General features: G+C 39.4%; 1 protein-coding gene across 3 annotated transcripts in view; it reads right to left on the reverse strand.

The window, feature by feature from the left end:
* Positions 1-19,508, reverse strand: part of LOC140354684 (connector enhancer of kinase suppressor of ras 2) — a 116,006-nt gene that overhangs the window by 88,535 nt on the left and 7,963 nt on the right. For all 3 annotated transcript variants that reach the window (XM_072439866.1, XM_072439865.1, XM_072439867.1), the window contains exon 2: positions 4,092-4,255. In XM_072439866.1, the coding sequence (XP_072295967.1) occupies positions 4,092-4,255 (164 nt within the window). The remainder of the gene's footprint in view (positions 1-4,091; positions 4,256-19,508) is intronic.

A 19,508-nucleotide genomic window follows, 5' to 3' on the forward strand; every position in this document is an offset into this window, starting at 1 on the left:
TAATCAAATAAAACTCTTTGTAATCTACACAGTTACTTCAATACCGCAAAAAAGTCTGGCGAGTTCCATACACATCACACATCACACATCTTCATATTTTTACTGCAGAACTCGTGTCCAGGCATAAAGCAGATTCCACGTTTCCGGCGAGAACGGCAGCGCAGTCAGCGGCACACGAAACCCGCATTGATCCAGAGACTTTTACTGCAGAAACACGAGGAGGCCGTGGCAGTGGCGAGCGGGTCCAGTCCCTGCTCTCTTACAACAGACTAAAGCGCTGACCTGAGCGATTTTACCTCATACTCGCTGTAGCATGCGGAGGATCGCCGAGAAAGGGGTCGTTTTGGCTTTGCGGTGATTCACAGAGAGCTAAACAGAGAAAGAGCGCTATATATAACTGAAAATAATGAGTTATTTTCAGGTGCAGGGTCAGATTCTGTTTTATAGTCTCACATCAATGCCTGGCACTAATGAGCCGGACATTTGAATAGGGTGTATCACACTTACAATTATCATAAAAAGAGATTAGCGATAGGTCAAAGAATGATTAGGCAAAAGGAAATGAATGAATGGCTAATGATTGGATAAAGCTAATGAGATGTATATTTTCTATAGTGAGACTGAAATAGACATTGAGGACTAACAATGCAGTCTCACATGAAGCATAATTAGTGAGTAAATTGTGTATATTTCAAATCTTTTGACTCGGATTGACTTGACTATTGACTAATTGTTCAATAGATGATAGTTGGAACAATAATATACTGTAGATACATTATTTTAGTTCATCGTGGGTACTTTTTCTTTGCACTTGTGGGGAATGCTTTTTATTGTTTTGTAGTATGATATTATTGTACTATGACTTGAAATACTGAGATATTGACTAACTTGTGTAACTAGCAAGTGTTTCATTGTGCTGTTTATTTATTGCAGCCCTTATTTTACTTAGAATATGGTGACATTTAGCAAAGGTTTTAGGGTAATTGTGTCAGTGGCATGAAGTTGTTTCAATATTATCACTGTAATATTTCTGTAGCAATATATCACCCTTCAAAATGTAAGATATTTAGCCTAAAATAGCATAAATACCAACGAGTTTACAACTGGAACATAACATGGGAACAGTTAGTAATCAAACGTATGGGCAAAATGTCTTAAATGTCTCTTGAAATGCATTCTTGTATTACACTTATGAGTGAAAAGAGCATGAAGGCGGATCGCAATGCATCATCATGTTGTATTCTTAATAAATAACTTTCTCAAGGTCAATATAAAACTGTTCAGGAAAGGTGCAATTTAAGATTTAGATAAGATAGATTAGATAAGAGAACCTCTATTTGTACCCCAATTGGGCAGGAGACTAGAAGCATGCAATAAAAACAAGATAAATACCTTTAAAAATAGATCTGTGCCGATAGAGCAAAAGTTTTGATACTAGCTTTAGCGTCAATTCATGTCAGGGTTCAAGACAATCCAAACAGTATTTAGTTATTCAGAAGACAAGTGAATGCTTCTGCCGACAGTGTAAAGTACAAAAACCAGGAGCTCTTCAAGAATCCATTGGAAAAGTGCATCGAAAAACCAAAGACATGAACACACACAATACTTTCTCTGATGAAACCCTAACTTTACACCTTCGTATCATCTGTCCCTCAATTAAAAAAGGATTTACAGCTGTTCCTCTCTCACCAACTTGACAATTTAGCTTGAAGATTGACGGAATCGTACGACGTCCCGGCCCAACCGCGTAAGTGTTTACTAAAGGTATTCATCCTGAAGCTAAACCTACAAATGTCATATTCCTCATGATGACAATACCACTCCTGCCTCGACACATCCCCCAAAAGTCCTCCTCTCTGATGTTTTTTAATATGCTTAAATTGTAACGTTCAGCTACCATCTTCCTCCCTCGTGGTCCTCTCCGTGTTAGTGTTTGAATTCCAGCCTTCGTGTGCGGCGGCCGTGTGTGTGGCCCCGGGACGCTCTCCACGTTTGAACGGAGCGGGCGAGAGAGGTGCCGATTAGCGCGCACATTCAAACAGGACCCGCTAATCCAGCCATGTGCATCCCGGAGATAAGGGGGCGCGCCGTGTACCCCGTCTGCGCGCGGCGGCCTCTCGGTGCATCGCTCACCCGTTTGGGACAGTGGCACCTAATTCTCCTCTAATTCTCTAATCCCGAGCAGGACCGGAGAGCGCCAGCCGCCAACGTTTGACCAGCCGCGGCACGAAAACAGTAGCGCCTGGATAATGGGAACGGGCCGAGCCAAATGTGTGCGAGCGAATAAACAATGTGATAATTATGAAGCTATTTGCGTGGAAACAAGCGCGATGTCGCATTGTTATTGGTTAAAGGACTATCCGAAGCGGCAGGATCCATTATCTTTCATTATGTTTACAATCACACCGCAAACGCACAAAATGGTAAATGTGCTGACGACAGCGGAAACGCAGTAGTAGTAGTTGTAGTAGTAACACAAGTAGTACCGTATTTTCTGGAGTATAAGTCGCACCGGAGTATAAGGCGCACCAGACAAAAAAATGCATTATAGAGAAGAAAAAACATATATAAGTCGCACTGAAGTATAAGTCGCACCAGACAGAAAATGCATAATAGAGAAGAAAAAAGATAAAAGTTGAGTATGAAATATGGTTGGAAGTGCGAAAATAACAAATAATATCAGATATAAGTCGCTCCGGTATATATGTATAAGTATACAAGTATAAGGCCAAAACTATGGTGCAACTTATAGTCCAGAAAATACGGTAAATAACAATGAAATAGCAGTAGTAAGCGCATGTTGGTTCAGTGATTGAAATTTACCACAAAAATCTATACAATAAATGCAATATAAATAGTGAACAACTCCACTGTGTGCTATATACAGTACATATATTTTAATTTGTACTCAATACTGTGGTTGATTTAGTTTCTTACATGGTGGGGAAAGTTTCAAGGACATTTCGAAGTCCTTCTCAATCTGACGAAACTGGTGTGAGAAGCTAGCATTTATGCTCTCCTGAGCTCAGATTAGTCCTGCCGAGCTCAGGGGAGAATAAACGCTAGCTTTTCACACCGTTCTCTTCAGATTGAGGATGACTTTCGGAACTTTTGGATGGAAGTTGTGTCCGAATGACTCAATGTGAAACTATTCCTACCATGGATCAGCACAAATGAGTCGACTTCTTACGGTAGATTTCGTAATATTGAGCCATAAATGTATAAAATGTGGTGCTGAATGCCTGTCCTCACTATGTGCTATGTGTTAGGTAGTAAAAGTACTACAGAATGTGTTGTTCCTCTTTATAAAGTTGCTGATGAGTGTGACTTTCTCTGATATTTAGGACACAGCTGCTGCACGTGGCGCTTGCTGCATACGGCGCACAGAATTTGTAACCTTATTTATGGCAAATGCAGTACGCACTGTTTTCTTTGTAACAAAGTTTGCTTCAAGTATATTATCTTGATATTTTGTTTAACATGTATTTTTAGTGGACCTATATTTAATCCATGTTCTTAAATATTGAGGTATTGTGCTACTGCTTTGGATCTTGTATGTTGCAACAGTAGAATTGTGGGGCAAATAAAGGGATATGGGAAAAAGTGTTGAGGATACCGTATTTTCCGGACTATAAGTGGCACCTTTTTTCATAGTTTTGGCCGGGGTGCAACTTATACTTATATACTTATACTCCGGAGTGAATTATATGTGATATTATTTGTTATTTTCACTCTTGCAACATTATTTCATACTCCAGTGCAACTTATATATGTTTTTTTCTTCTATATTGCGCATTTTTTGGCTGGTGCGACATATAGTCCGGAAAATACGGGTAATTACTTATTACTCCTTACTTAAGGATAATTGTGGCATGTAGTAGTTTTATTGCTATATTTAAGATTAAGTTAAAGGTAATAAATTAACAATATGCCTCTCTTTGACAGATCTTGAGCTTCGTTTATGATCGGTGGAACCTTCCTTTAGCTAAAAATGTGTCCGTCATGTAGCCGTATCCCCTGACTTAAATTGTTCATCAAAACGCATTGCGGCGACCTAAATGTGTGTAAACAGATTAAGCGTTGTGACTGACCAGGGCACAGAGCAGGTCCACAGCCTCCAGGATCAGCTCTTGGTGTCCTATCCTCGTGACCCCGAGCTCCTCCAGCTCCTGGTGTGTGATGTGCAGCAGCTGCTCTCCTCCCATCTGCTCCCGCTCGAAACTCTTCACGTACTGCTGCAGACAGTCGTCCAGACCTGAGCCGACACACGGAGGACAACACAAAGACAGGTGAAGGAGAGGCGAGTGAGAGGTCAGCGGCTTAAACAGGAGCAAAAAATGTCTTCGGCAAACAATAGTGGCACAAGCTCTCCTTATTTGAATAATGTGAATGCAAATTGTGGCGAAAATGGTCACTTATTGCCTCATTTTCATCTTTAAACAGTTGTCTTTATCTTGCATTTAGACTATGGTGGAGAATTTGGGGCCAACGTTTCAAATTAAACACTGCCAATAGTAAATGAGAGCGACAATAGCTGAATTAGAAGCGGTATTTTCCCACAAAGATAAAAAAAAAAACTTGGTGTTTTCGCACACCACAATCTATCTAAAATGTGTGAACGCGGACAACGAAAAACGTACAGGATCGTAAAGTATCTCGAGTGCAAAGTGTACCAGGACGTGTTAAAAATCCCAGGAAAATACATGGCAAATGAACATATTACTACTACAAAAGAACAAAGAGAACTGTTATCTTTACTAATGTAATAATATGTTATGCTTGTTAACCTTTTGCCCTCTTCACCTCTGCCCAGAGAGAGACACACGGTGCTAGTGTCAATGTGAAAGGAGGGGGGCAAAGGGGAGGTTTTGCTATGAGTATATATGCCGAGGTAACAGACCCTCTGGAAAGCAGAAGCGGCACCTCTGCGGGGCCAGAGAGGCGGCTGGAAAGCAGAAATACCTCCGACGACAGTCTGTACCAGCTATATTAACATGTCATTTACTCGTGTCCCATCTGCGCTGTCCATATTCTTCGGGACGGTCCAGATCATGCATGCAAGGCATCTTACTCAATAAATGGAGAATGGTGATCAGAGGAAACCAGAGTTTGGCTCAGTCGGAACTGTGACTGTCATATATGTAACTGGTTCGCTCCCTCTGATCCATTCTCTCTCCGGATAATCAACTTACCGTTTCATTGTCTCTTCTTCTCTCTTGTGTGAATTAATGATCGGGTTTGTGTAACATTAGATCCATCAAAAACCATCACATCAGGTCATACATAAGTGCTATTATTTTAGTTTTTTTTTACATAAATCACATAAAGCAGCTTCTGTAGTGATTGTTTGATGAGTTAATAGTACTTTTTGCCTTTGCGAGTTTGATGGTATCACCATGAACCGTCACCGTGAGCTCTGGGTCGATAAAAATGCTACACAAAACCAACAATTGCAGCATGTATAGATTTATAAACGTTATTGTATCGAATCTTACATCTAATTGCTTCGGCTGCTGAACAGTATTGATCACAAACCAATTAACTTTCCCGTTCACATGTTTTACTCTATACTAGTCGCCTTGATCAAAACCATGCAGCTGTTTAGCTATAAACTCTCACACAACACTGACCGCCTACTGTAGGTTATTGACTGTGAAATTGTGTGAATAAATGTGTCTGTTGAGTTCAATCTAAAGCTGATCTTTTTATGACTTAGATTAAATGCTGCACTAAACAAAAATGGGGGGAAATTCAGACACAATTTTCATGAAGAGTCATCAAACACGACTTGATTATGGAAAACAAAATCTAAAGTCAAATCTGAAATAATATTTGAATAATTAATGTATACTAGTAATAACTTGATCTTTGGTCTGAGTTTTGAGGTGCACAATCCTCCATTTAAGCTTTTTATTACACACTTTTTTATAACTGATTGGGAGGAAGCAGGAATTTGCATTGACATAACAGTGCAAAATAAAACAATGAATTAGTGAAATGTAAAATAAAAATAAAGGCATGCATAAAGTATCGATTTAGAATAAAAATAGACTGACATAATTTAATTGAATGATTGATTGAATTAATAAAATACATTTAAAAATAAATAAAATACATTAATTAAATTAATACATTAATAAATTAAATAAATATGCTCTAATGATTCTAAAATTTGAATGAATAAAAATACCGTTTTCAGTATTTTGTGTATTTTGTGATAATAATTGCTGCACATTGACTCCCACACAACATCATTGATCACTTCACCAATCAGATTTCCCTTTTATCATCACCACTCTATGCTAAGTTCATTTGACGCTGGTCCTAATGGTTTGCGGCTGCTTCCAAATCGCGCCTGTGCCGGTCGAGGGCAACATATCGACGTCGGGACTTTGTGCTTTTAGGCCTCGGACCAATCAGAGAGGCCCGCGGTGCGTCTGCGGATGGTATTGATCAGAGAGGGGCCCCGGGCTTCGGACCAAACGCAGTCAGCAGAAACACGCCTCCTGCCGAGCTAATGAACAAGCCTACACAAAAAATGAGGGCAAAAACCACGAGAGGGAGAAGCTCTATCCATGTGTGGAGAGCACTGCATACTTCAAATGACAGCAAAGAGTTGTGGGACAAAGTGCTTGCTGCGGTGTCCCTGCGAAAGAAGTCATGTGGCGGATTGAGGCGGAAATGGCTCATTCTGGGAGCCTCGTTTTCATCAGGGTAGTTATGGCAACACAACAAAAGTATGAGTGAAAATTGCAGAGTGAAACGCGCTGCTTTGCTCGAGGGCGCTAAATAAATCCAAAACTCTATCTATTATGACAAATAGGTGCTTTCTACTTGAGAAAATGTTATAAATCATACCTATTCACAGCGTCAATTAAGGCTGTACCACAACTACTTGCTGTTATACTGCTTCTACGGATACAACCGCGTTCTATTTGGTACTACAACTACAACATCTACTACTACTACTACTACTAAATTGTACCATTAGTGAGACTTCCTTCGTGTGGAGATGTGATGACTGAAACAGTGAGAAAAATGCCTAAAGGAGGTTCAGCGCTACTACCGCTGAAACTACTGCTGCTGCGACTATTCAACATACACTATATAATACTTCAGTTACTACATTGTTTCTATCCCCCATTGTGTTGTGACAATTAATTTTTGAATATACTAAATAAGGACTTTAAATGTTGCACCAATGTTTACAAAAAAAATGCAACAGAAAATAATGATGGGCTGTGTAAATAAGTAAAGTAATTAAGTTAAAGAAATGTAAAGCATAAGATAATACTGTAATACTGAATGGTTTGTTAGTGACTTGGTAGGGGAAGAGAAAGATTGGTGACTCTCTTCTATATCATTTTAATAATTTGTGAAAGGAGCATTATCTTCTTACTGTTCCTTTTGTTCATGCCAGAAATAATGACGAACGTTTTCCTTGTCGAGTTCTTTGTTCTTGTTGGTGCTGTTCTCTCCAAACTCGATCAAGATACTAAGGAAACCGCTTAATACTCAATTCCAATATCACAATTATAATAAGTACTTTTATATTGTGACATAATATTTTGGTGGTGGCAAGTATGGCATAAAGTTAAAACCATACTTCTGGACATTATTTATGACGATAGATGACGTTTTATGCCACACTGTGGAATATTCTAGCTAAACAAACAACATTTCAAGAGTCAAGTTATATTTTTTTCAGTGATACAAACTATCTCAAATGAAAAAAACAAATAAATATTACAACGTGGTCACGATACAATTACAATAGTTCTGAAAATCACATTAAACTGTTGTGTCCTTTTTCCTATACGCGTTCAGATGAGTAGTTTCAGTACCGGTTGTGTTATTCCATTAGTATTTGGAAGTATTACTATCAGTTTTATACATTCTTTGCACCTCCAAACCCTGCAGAAATACGAAAAAAGCATGAATAAGGAAACTGGGATTTCTACTACCACTACTACTACTACATTTTCCCTCCAGCTCTGCATAGTCACACACACAAATACAATTGCGTGTGTCATTGTGGAGCCGTGAGGCAAACAGCGAAGCCCTGGGGAACTGCAGCTGACAGGGCGCAGACAGCGAGGTAGCACCTTCCCAGTTAAGCCCACACACGCAGAAATACACAAAAATAAACAGATCCAGTAACAAAGGCGCAACCAGGACCGTCGCATTTCCAAAGCTCGCACTCCAATCCACCCCCCCCCCACCGCGCCACGGGACGGGAGACAAAATATATGCCCGTGTTGCTCTGACTGACACGGACAAACAATCTTGTTACAAACGGCGCGGCAGAGCAATTTCAGATCTCACACGACGGCGACACAGAGAAGCAGAAGTCAGGAGCGTTTTAATAGAAAGCCTCCCCAGCGACGGAGCACAGGCCCACGCTGCACATCTCAGATAAGTGCTGAGAGGAGGGGACGTTTACTGTAGAAAGAGCTGTGATAAAACATAATAGGAATAGATTTTGTAATAAAAAACAATTAAAAATGTGTAAGGAACTGTCTATTAACAACCACAAATGTTGCATCATGTACGTTTTATACCTGCTCTGATACAACAAAGCTAAATTAACAAAAGTAAGTAATGCCCCAAAATGGCTACGGAAAAAATATTTTTAAAATTCAGTATTTACATGCAAAATTACACTGAAAATCTCTTTTTTTTTTCAATAAACTATATGAAGATTTCCTGTAAGATTAGGATGGTAGCTGACAAATGACAATGCCTAAATTAATAATTTATTTGACTTAAAATGTGTCAGGTGTTGGGATGAAGAAAAAAAAACACTATAAAATAAAGTTTATAGATTAATTTTTGTGTAAAAGTATGCTTTTTTTAATACTTCAAATCATTTATCAATAATATCACACAGTAGAAACGGTATTGTCCCTGTTCTTGTGAAAATGGAATGAGAGTGCACAAACCGTAAACACCACTGACACTGAAATTCAAAATAAATATTCACCACAAAGTCACATTGATTTGAAGTGATGCTGTAGATCTAATTACCATGATAACGTGTAAACTCAATAAGTTGCTAAAGGTGTTATATGTATGCCTTAAGTGTTACATTTTACACTATATTAGGCTTTACGTTATAGTGTAAGATGAAATGCTGCTATTGTAGACACATTCCTTCTGCTGCTAACACGCTAACATTGTCCTAACCTTACACATGATTATATTACTAAACTTAACCAAACCCTCACCATAATATTCCCTTCTTACCTTAAAGACATGTTATGCATTTGGCTTCTATTATGACACCTGTGGATCATTATGTATACAATACTGATGTAACCATGTGCAATACCGTCATATTCATGTGCAATACTGACTTAACCATGTGCAATACCATCATATTCATGTGCAATACTGAATTAACCATGTGCAATACCATCATATTCATGTGCAATACTGACTTAACCATGTGCAATACCGTCATATTCATGTGCAATACTGATTTAACCATGTGCAATACCGTCATATTCATGTGCAATACTGAATTAACCATGTGCAATACCATCATATTCATGTGCAATACTGACTTAACCATGTGCAATACCGTCATATTCATGTACAATACTGAATTAACCATGTGCAATACCGTCATATTCATGTGCAATACTGACTTAACCATGTGCAATACCGTCATATTCATGTGCAATACTGGTTTAACAATGTGCAATACCGTCATATTCATGTGCAATACTGGTTTAACAATGTGCAATACCGTCATATTCATGTGCAATACTGAATTAACCATGTGCAATATCATCATATTCATGTGCAATACTGACTTAACCATGTGCAATACCGTCATATTCATGTACAATTACTGTCATACTCACAAGCAATTAAGGCCATATTCATGTGCATATAACTGATGTAAATAAGAGTGTTTTATTTTGTTTACTTACTAACTGTTAGTATTATTTAGTCTTATGCTAGCTATTTTTTACTTTATTTTATTTTATTATTTAATTATTATCTTATTTTTATCTTTTTATTTGATTTATCTATTTTATTTTATTTTCTTCTCCCTCCATTCCCTATTAAGATATGAGAGGAGTTTTGTTAATAAGAGTTTTTTGTTTTGTTTATAAGAGATCTTCTATTGAGTTTTTTTTTTTTTAAACTTCCTATAATCTGTCCTTTCCCTTTGTATCTACTGCATTATAACAACAAAATTTCCCCAAGTGTGGACATTAAAGGATTATCTTATCTTATCTGTATATTGTGGACATTATACATTGCAGCATTGCTCTAAAACAATTTAAAGAAAGAAAGAAAGAACAGTAAAAGAAAAAAGTCCATTGACTGCTTTACAGAGCAAACCCTCACCACGACAACGCGGCGCACCGCCGGACCACACTGACGCCTAAAGACAGCGGGCTCGTTCGCTAACCTCAGTCATAACCCTTCCAATGACCAATCACAGCAGCTCGTCCCCCCGGAGCCTACTACTATGACACTGTCCTTCCTTTCCCCCCCTTCCACCGCACCGCCGTCAAATAATAAATGCTCCGTTCTTTTTTTGTACTTTGAATTTCAAATCCGGCCGGCACAACGAAGACAATATATCGCGGTGGCCGTCACATAAATCAGGACGGTTGCTGGCAGAGATGAGAGCAACTGGACCGAGCACATTTATTTTAAGTGGCCAGAAGCTACAGAGGCTCGCGCGGTAATGCGGCGACGCGAGGCAAAAGAGGCAGCCCCCAGTCAACAACAGGCTTCTGAGACAAAGTGAGGGGCCGCGAAGAGACATAAGGGAAAGGGCTCTATGTGAATGTGAAAAAAACAAGAGGACATTTTTTTGTAGTTCACTGTGTCTCATTAAAAACATATACAATCATGCATTCAATTTTAGATTTAACACAAACAAATGGTCTGAATTCTGCTCCAAACCTCTCGCTTTTACTGACAGAGGATTGGCTTTAAACGTCTTGATTAAAAAGCTGTTCATTGACGATTAGAAATTACTGAATCTCAATTTTGATTAAGATTTGATTAATTGCACAGCTCTTGTAGAAAGTGATGTTATTCAAGTGGAAACAAACATATAACATACTACTATGGCTCATAGTGTACACTGTAGGTCGCATTAATGTGATGTCACAACATTTGATGGCGCAATAGGTTAATTTAAATTACAACAAACATGTACGGCCTTAATTCAGTTGTCAAACATGTCTAAATAAAAACGACAGAGACAAACCACAAAAACAAAGCTAAAGGATGACGTAAGACGGGAGATCATTAATAAAATGTGCCTTTTTCTTTGTTATATTTTACTTTCAAACAACTGTAACTGTGCAAAATATCATCAAAGATAATACTGTGAATAATGTTTTGATGATGTGCCAAATGTGACTATTGTGGGTATTAGTTTATAGTGAAAAAATGCTACAAAAATGATAAATAAATAAAAACGTTGTAGGCATTTCACATTTGCCTGAGAGTTACACCTCAACTTGTCTGAATATCGTTGCCCAAAGAAAAATGTGACCAGCCGTGGTTAAAACAGGAACAAACCTCCTCGGAGTAGAAAAAGCTTCAGTTGTAGTCATCTGGACTCAGTTTGAAAAAATAGACGTTTCGACTCTCATCCAAGAGTCATTGTCAATAACAGAATTTAGGTCGAGAACAACTGCATCTCCATCTTGAAGCCTCTAATCACTCGTTTGAAGACGGTGAGGTGAAGGTTTTAAGCAGGGAGAAAAGATGGTTTGAAAGAGGAGTTAAGGAAGCTATTTTTGTTAAAAAAGAAAGACCTTCTTTAAACAGAAATGGAGGGCTAAGGTTTAATCTTCCTGTTATTTATAATGGGTTACTGAACCCCTGGAAAGGTAGAGGACATTCAGTTGCTAATCAGGTACTCAGGGTGGTTGAGCCAGGGTCTCACAAAGACAAAGAGGTTTCTAATAGCCCATTAAAATTCTGAACAGGCTAGCTCGGTAGATACAAGGGGGGAGTTTCTATTGAAACAAACAACTCTTTCTACTTCAGGAAGGCTCCTCCCAATGGGCGGGTCTTACCACAGAATAGTATTAATATCGGAGTTCTCGACCTAAATTCTTTTATTGACAATGACTCTTGGATGAGAGTCGAAACGTCTATTTTTTCAAACTGAGTCCAGATGACTACAACTGAAGCTTTTTCTACTATGGAACACGCCTGGACGAATGAGGGATTACACCGACAAACCTCCTCGGAGACATTTTGAATTATTCACAGATTCTGAACGTTCATGTGAAGATTCAAAGCTATCCAATGATGTCTCTCTCATGTACATCTGATAATATTTGAATAAGTTGTGGTCATTTGAATGTATACCCCTCTGAATTCCTTTTTTGGAGAAAACTGGGGTTAAACATTTCCGCACCTGGGTCTCAAGGTAGGACAATTGTGCTCATTTGCATCTCATCGAGATAAGCCCTCCCCTTCTCACACTGTCACACTGACTGTTTTTGGGTTAACGGCAACATTCTACACAAACACAGATTTAAGTGAAATTTTATTTTCACGTTAATAAATCACAAATCACATCTCTACCATCCAGAAGTCGGAGTTGAATTTGAATGTTAAATTTAAAAATAAAATTTCAGCTTGAGCTAATATATGAGCAGATTGCCAATGTTAGATGCAGTGTCTGGGCCAATGACTGTTTACATTATCATCTATTTCATTGTTTGTTTGCCACAACTTAAAACCCACTCCTCTGCCGTCCGTGCATTGTCCGTTTAATATTAGAGGCCTTATTTATCAATGATTCCCTATTAGTCTGCGCTCAACAGTTCCAGCCTGAGCTTAGCTTAGCTTAGCTCCGGTAGCCTAACTCCAGTAAAAGAACCTCCGTTGCAAATGGTCTGTGCGAGTCCAATAATGCAGGGCTCCAGCGCTGCAGATCTCACAACGCACGACCCACACAACCCACGGGTCAAGAAATACAGAACAACACGGAAAAATGAGCCGCAGAGAGGCCAAGAACAACAACAACAAGGAGCTAGCAAGCTGTTAGCGCCCGGGAACTCAGCCAAGCCAAGTGACAATAAAACCACTAAAACTATGGAGACATTGATTTCAGCCCCATGCGACGTATTCATTCTTGCAATATCATTTAATTTGTGTGGCCGATACTGCACAATCGATACGTTTGCGATACATATTGTGCAGCTCCATTACCATTTCGGTACGACTCACTCATTCCTCATCGCTTCTTCAGCCGCCACATTGCAATTGCCAACGAATCAACCTTTAACATTAATTGGAGAAGGGGAAAGAAGAAGAAAAAAAAAAACAGATTTAATCACGCTTAAGGTCTCATTTATTCCATCATTAGCTGCAGCCGGGGCCTCTCTCTCCTGACCTACAGTTGAACATGTGTGAGTGACTGTACATGATGAGGTTATGAATAAGAAATCAAAATGGTTTCTCGCTGGATCCTCAGAGAAAGTATCATTGTGCGGCTACGTCCTACTTCTCTGACATGAATAAAAGGCTTCCAACAGAGAAAAAAGGCTTACTTACTTAGATCAGTGCGCTACATCAAACTATCTTCTATCAGAACTTGTGCAAAAGTACTGCAGTCCTCCTACATCTATGCCACTTTACTACTATGTGCTTCAGCTACCCCAACTACTACTGATAGTGTGAATATTGTCCTGGTACTATTCGGCCACAGCAAAAGCCACTACTATTTGCTAATCAGAAGGCTAAAGAGAAGTCTATGTTGTACCTCGGGTCCACAGGTAAATTGTGATAATTACGTCCCGTGCAACTGGTCCGTGTCTGTGAAAATGTCTGTAAACGTTCCCCTGAACTTCACCCACTGCATTTCAGCAAACTCAGAGGTCCTCAGGTAAATCTAGTCCTGTGCGGCTCATGTGTGCGGCTGTTTTTAGTCCGTGAATTTGATGCAGATCGATTCAAAATGTCTCTACGGACCAGATTTGAGCTAAAGCAATACTATGAATTTGGCATCATCGATCATTTTGCTATTAAATTATCGTCAATCAAGTAAAAAATCAAATAAAACATGTGTTGTGGTTGTTGTGGTTGTTGTTGTTGTGGTGGTGGTTGTTGTTGTTGTTGTTGTTGTTGTGGTTGTTGTTGTTGTGGTGGTGGTGGTGGTGGTGGTGGTGGTGGTGGTGTTAGTTTTAATGGTGATTGGCAGCCAACTGAAAAAGTGCGTTTACCGCCACCGACTATAGTTGTACGTCTTTAAAAGTATGTGTTTTACCATAAAAATGAAGGAAAATAATTTTAAAAAAGAAAAAAAGAGAGAGAGAAAGAGAGATCTCGTTACCCGGAAGTACAAGCCGTTGTCGTGGCAACAGCGTGCAGAGGACAGAGCAGAACGATGGCTTTTAGGATAAGTTTGGGTGCTTTTGGTTTAAAGTTTGGATCAAGTAGCTGTATCAGTGTGAATGGATTAAAAAGGCAGTTTCATAAGAAATGTCGTTCTGACGCTGATCGCAACATGTTTCACAAACAGCACAGGTGTAAATACAGTACATAATGCTAAAACCAGAAATAGAAGAAATGCTAACGACATGAATGAATGAAATGGTTATTGTCCTATTTCAGTCACTATATCAGTTTTTTTTCTGGAATAAGTCCGAAAACAAATCAGTTACCAGCAGTTGCCAGGCACGCACCACAAACCAGGAGATTACCCAACCAAAGTCTACATCTGGACTAAATAACTCAGACCAGACCAAGAGATTGCAGCCTAATACTCAATACGCTTCTCAAAATGTTATGGCATGTGGGCCAGATCAGGCCCTCCAAACGATCTGATACGGCCGTCTCACAAATATTAAAAAACATGTTTCTCTTTATTATTTACTGCTTTAGTCCCAGTTTAACTCTGCTTTAAACCTGGTTTGGTCCCGGTTTATATTCTGGGATAGTTCTGGTTTAGCCTTAGTTTAGTCCTAGTTTAATTCTGGTTCAGTGTTGGATGGGCAAGTTACTAGAACAATGTTTATAAAGCCTTTTGCATTGTAGTTCACAAAAATCTAATATAGCAGTTGTTATTTTCTCATTATTGAAACAGTGCTGTGGATAATTTGTGCCTTCGCCTTAAAGTTCTCACCGGCCCAGACACGAGGGCCCCCAAAAATCTTGCTCTGAGGAAAACGTTGTTGTATAAAATGGTTTAAACTGTAAACACACTAGTATACAGTGGCTTGTATAGTACTCCGTAAGAATGAGAAGCGCAGCTGCTCTGTGGGTCACGTGAGTGTCCGCCTCCCCCCAGGACAAAGTGCTGATCCGGGTTCATAAGGCAGCTCCAACTGCACATGGGGCCCTGCTCTACGGAGAGGCGCAGGGCAAGTGGAGGCGTTACAGTACAGCAGGCTATTTATACTCTCCAACACATACATTAGGACTGTCACACCTCATTATAGATCCATGTGTTGTTGTTGGACCATATAGACTACACTCAACATTCACTTCATTTATGGGTTTCAGATTTGAGTTTTTAGGTGATATTCTGAGGACTTTAGCCGATATTTTGTTTTGAATAGTGAAGGGTTGAATAATTAAAAGTGCACTATGCAGCTTTTGTGGAGGAGGAGGAAAACATGCCTCCTTAAGTATCATAAGATTGCAGCTATTGATTTGATCCATGTGACAATCTGCTGCTTTTGTGATTTGGTCCTTCTCAAACACGGACCCTTTGCCCCACCCGCCTCCTGCTGGTCAGCCTCCGTCATGCACTGACAGGTAGATTTGACCAACTTTCCTCTCTTAAGCGGCTGCTGTCTTTCGTCACCTCTTAAAGGCATTAATAAAGATAATAACATTGAATTGCAATCAAATACCTCCCACCCCTAAATGTACAGTACGGTCTATATGACATTATGCTGTGAAAGTGAATCATGCCAAACGTGTGCAGTGCCGCATGATTGAAGCTACAAATGCATTGAATTGACTCATAAGCAGCTTCCTGTTTCCCTGGAGAGACAAGGCTGTGTAGAAATAAGCCGCACACACATGCCGTTACTATAATCATCAACAATTTATACACAAGGAGCAGTTCCACAACGATAGAAACCTGCATTCTGCCTCCACAGCTGCATAAAAATAAAAAAATAAATAAAAATGCATTAGAAAAAAAAGTGTAACTAACTTCTTGATAGTGATTTGGATATAAATGTATCATGGGTTCCTTCCTAGCTTGGAATGAGAATGACTTAAAGAGTAAGTAAGTTCGCTTTTACTGAAAAACATGACGGTACAGAAAAAGTCACAAGAATTTAAAACTCAATTATTTGGTGTAAAGCATTTCAAATTTGTGAATCGATGTCCCACAGCGATTGGGACAGGCGGTGGCATTTTAGAGAGACAAAAATAGCAGGACTGAATTGGAAAAGGAATACATTTGTGCTTTGAGTGCACTGCTTTTCCCAGTGTCAAAAGATTTTATTTCGAGGATAGATAGGCACTGAAGCACTCCATTACCGCGTCCCAGAGTGGTGACTGTCCACACATCTCATGTTGACAACTTCATCCACATTTTATGCAACTCTATCGCTCTCTTTCTGTCTCTTTCTGTCTCGCTCTCTGTATCTGTGGGAAAATAAACAGGACTGTATCACATCAATGCAGGGTTAAGGAGCTTTACACACTCAATATGCACATAACACAGGATCATAATGAGTGCTGGGCAATATGATATAGTTTTATCTTTTCCTCATGTCGATCAATCATGATTTTCAGTTTGATTTTGTCCAATTAAAACAAAAACTGAATATAAATAATACAGCCTGTTAATAATCATTGTCATTTAACATAAAAAATGGTTTGTCTGAACTCTGCTCCAAACCACTGACGCTGTGATCGACTAAAGACATGCCCTGTGCATCAGTTTAGTAACTTAACTACTTACTAAAAGATACTCAAAGTTTTTAGGACACAGTCAGAACAGTAATCAGCATCTTCATAAGTGAAAAAGCAGATTAAAGTCGCTCTCAAAACGCCATTTAACTTCACTTCATACTGCTCCCGCTGCTACCCTTATAATCCGTAAAATCATTAGTCTACGAATAAAAAATCATTGAATAAATGAAAAAAGCCCTAGAAACCACATGCTTTTATCAATGTGGATTTGCTGTAAGAACCAAGCTGATCATTGACGATTAGAAATGACTGAATCTCGATTAAACTGTTATTAACTGCACATTCCTAGAGATAAGTTTATGTTTTTTTTCTAATTAAAAGCAGACAATCCAACAAGACATTTGCTCTGGCCTATGTCAGCTCAGTCCTTAGTCCTGAGAAATAAAAGGATCAAAGGCAAAAAGAACAGTATAGTTTATTAAAGTATGTTAAAGTATATGATTGTAACCTGTAATAAACAATGACAAACAATAACTTTATAACTCAGGAAGAAGAGTTTATAAGCACTTTTGTACCATTGGCATCACTCGCTGTAGACTAACTCCGTTCCACAAATTAATCCATGTCAAGGCACTAGTTTTAGACCAAATTTGACCAAACAGATTCTCCATGACGCGTCTGCCATCCACAATGATCATGATAATAGCTTTAGTGCTTCTCTTTCTCATCTCCTCCGCAGCCCTGAGTACAGTCTCGGGGAAACTTTGGTGGAGGTGTAATTTATGTCCACTTCCCACAAAATGCAGGTGCAGTTTGGTCCCTGTTAAGCACATTAGACACACAGGCCTCTCTGTCCCACTGCCGGATAGAGCCGGTGCTTTGATATGATGCCCACTGCAGCGCTCCTCATTCTCCACAGACTCGTGTCCTCGGCGCTCCTCCTCTGCTGCTCACTTGAGATCCATGCGCCAATTTAAGTTTATCTCCGGCTGCCCACGGCCGCAAACAAAACGTCTGCATTTTAAATTGTAACTTTTTGTGGGTGTTTAGGGCGACAGGTGCGAGTGATATGTAACAATATGTGCAATTACTGTCGTGATCACATGCAATGGTATTTATGTATTTATTTATCTTTTTGTCTATGGGAGTTTTTATTTATAGGAGATCTTCTACTGAAAGTGTTTTTCAGACTTCCTATAAGTGATCTGTTCTGTTCTTCTGTATCTACCTCTGTATCTTCCTGCGTTGCACCAATGAATTTTCCCCATGTGGGACAATAAAGGATTATCTTATCTTATCTTATGTCAACTTCCTGTTTATAAGTGCAATTTTGAGCACTTCTATTTGCCGTTCAGTTTTTACCATCGCAGTAAAATGAATGAAACGTTCTATCATCGGATGCAAACAGCACACAGCGGTCTCATTTTGACCCCGAGAGCCGCTTTACGCTGTATCTGCGCAGAGCCAAGACAGATTTTATCTTTCTTACGTGACAAAATCCGGGTACAGCCCCTTTAGCTGTTATTGGTTAAATCCACCAATAACACTCACTCGTTCTAATTATACGCTGCATTCATGTGATCTCGGAAACTCTGATATTCCTACATAATCATCTAACTTCACAAAATTAAACCTAGCTCCCAAAAACACCTGCAGCAACGAACATTTTGGTCGCTTTACCTTGATTGTCTTTTCTGATTCATAGAAAATTAGTGAAGAAATGTGTTGTTTCTTGCTTGCAAATTGCTGATGAAAGATATTTTTGCAACGTTATATTGCTTGTAACTTTAATTAAGGTTGAATTATGTTTTAAATGTATTTTATTCATGAAGCGGAACCACCACTGTGTAACATAAAACAAAATCCCTCTCAGTTTATGTCCTCCCTATCCTCCAATCCCAAACAGACCTATTACTCTGACGTAAACTCGTAAATTCGGAGTGCAACACTATCGAACCACTTTCCGATGCTGAAATTGCGGCCCGAGTTGTGTTCAGTCCCGAGCGAGTGGAGGTAAAGCTCGATACAGATCTAACCGGGGCGCACCGCGTTCAGATCCACGTTGATCGGATCCGCGCAGGTCAAGTTTATCTCAAACGAGCATAGAATTTGAGCTGAAAAGCAAACAATCTCTACAGAGTGTCACAGGGACTACAGTATGACCAGCGCATCAGATTATAAAACATATAGATATAAAGTAACTACAAAGGCGAACACAGGTTTCCAACAAAACAAAAGTGGAAAACATGTTCTACATTTGTTCATCTCGCAAATGCTAGTTTAGCTCTAAGACACGTTGTCATGCAGCATTAGTTTGAACAGATTTCCCCCAAACGTGATGTGAATTGTGTTTGCCCATTTTCCGACACGTGCTTTGCTTCCATCAGATTCGGTTTCCATGACGACGGATGCCCCATTTACATCTCCGGAGTTTGTGGGTAAAAATTGCAAGTCCGTGCAAATCACATCAATCCTTGTACCGACACACACCGCATTTCTCTGACCGTCTCTCTCGTTGCGGCGAGTTTCCTGCCGCTTGCGTTTACGGCTCCGGCGTGAGCGCGAGCGAAGTGAAACGCAGTGGAAATTAAGGGCGCTTTAATGTTTAATGCGGCTGCGACTACAACTAGCACACA

The sequence above is a fragment of the Eucyclogobius newberryi genome, unplaced genomic scaffold (genome assembly GCF_026437365.1).
Source record: "Eucyclogobius newberryi isolate DKJ021-1_F unplaced genomic scaffold, fEucNew1.0.hap1 SCAF_11, whole genome shotgun sequence".
In the NCBI taxonomy this organism is placed as follows: Eukaryota; Metazoa; Chordata; class Actinopteri; order Gobiiformes; family Gobiidae; genus Eucyclogobius; species Eucyclogobius newberryi.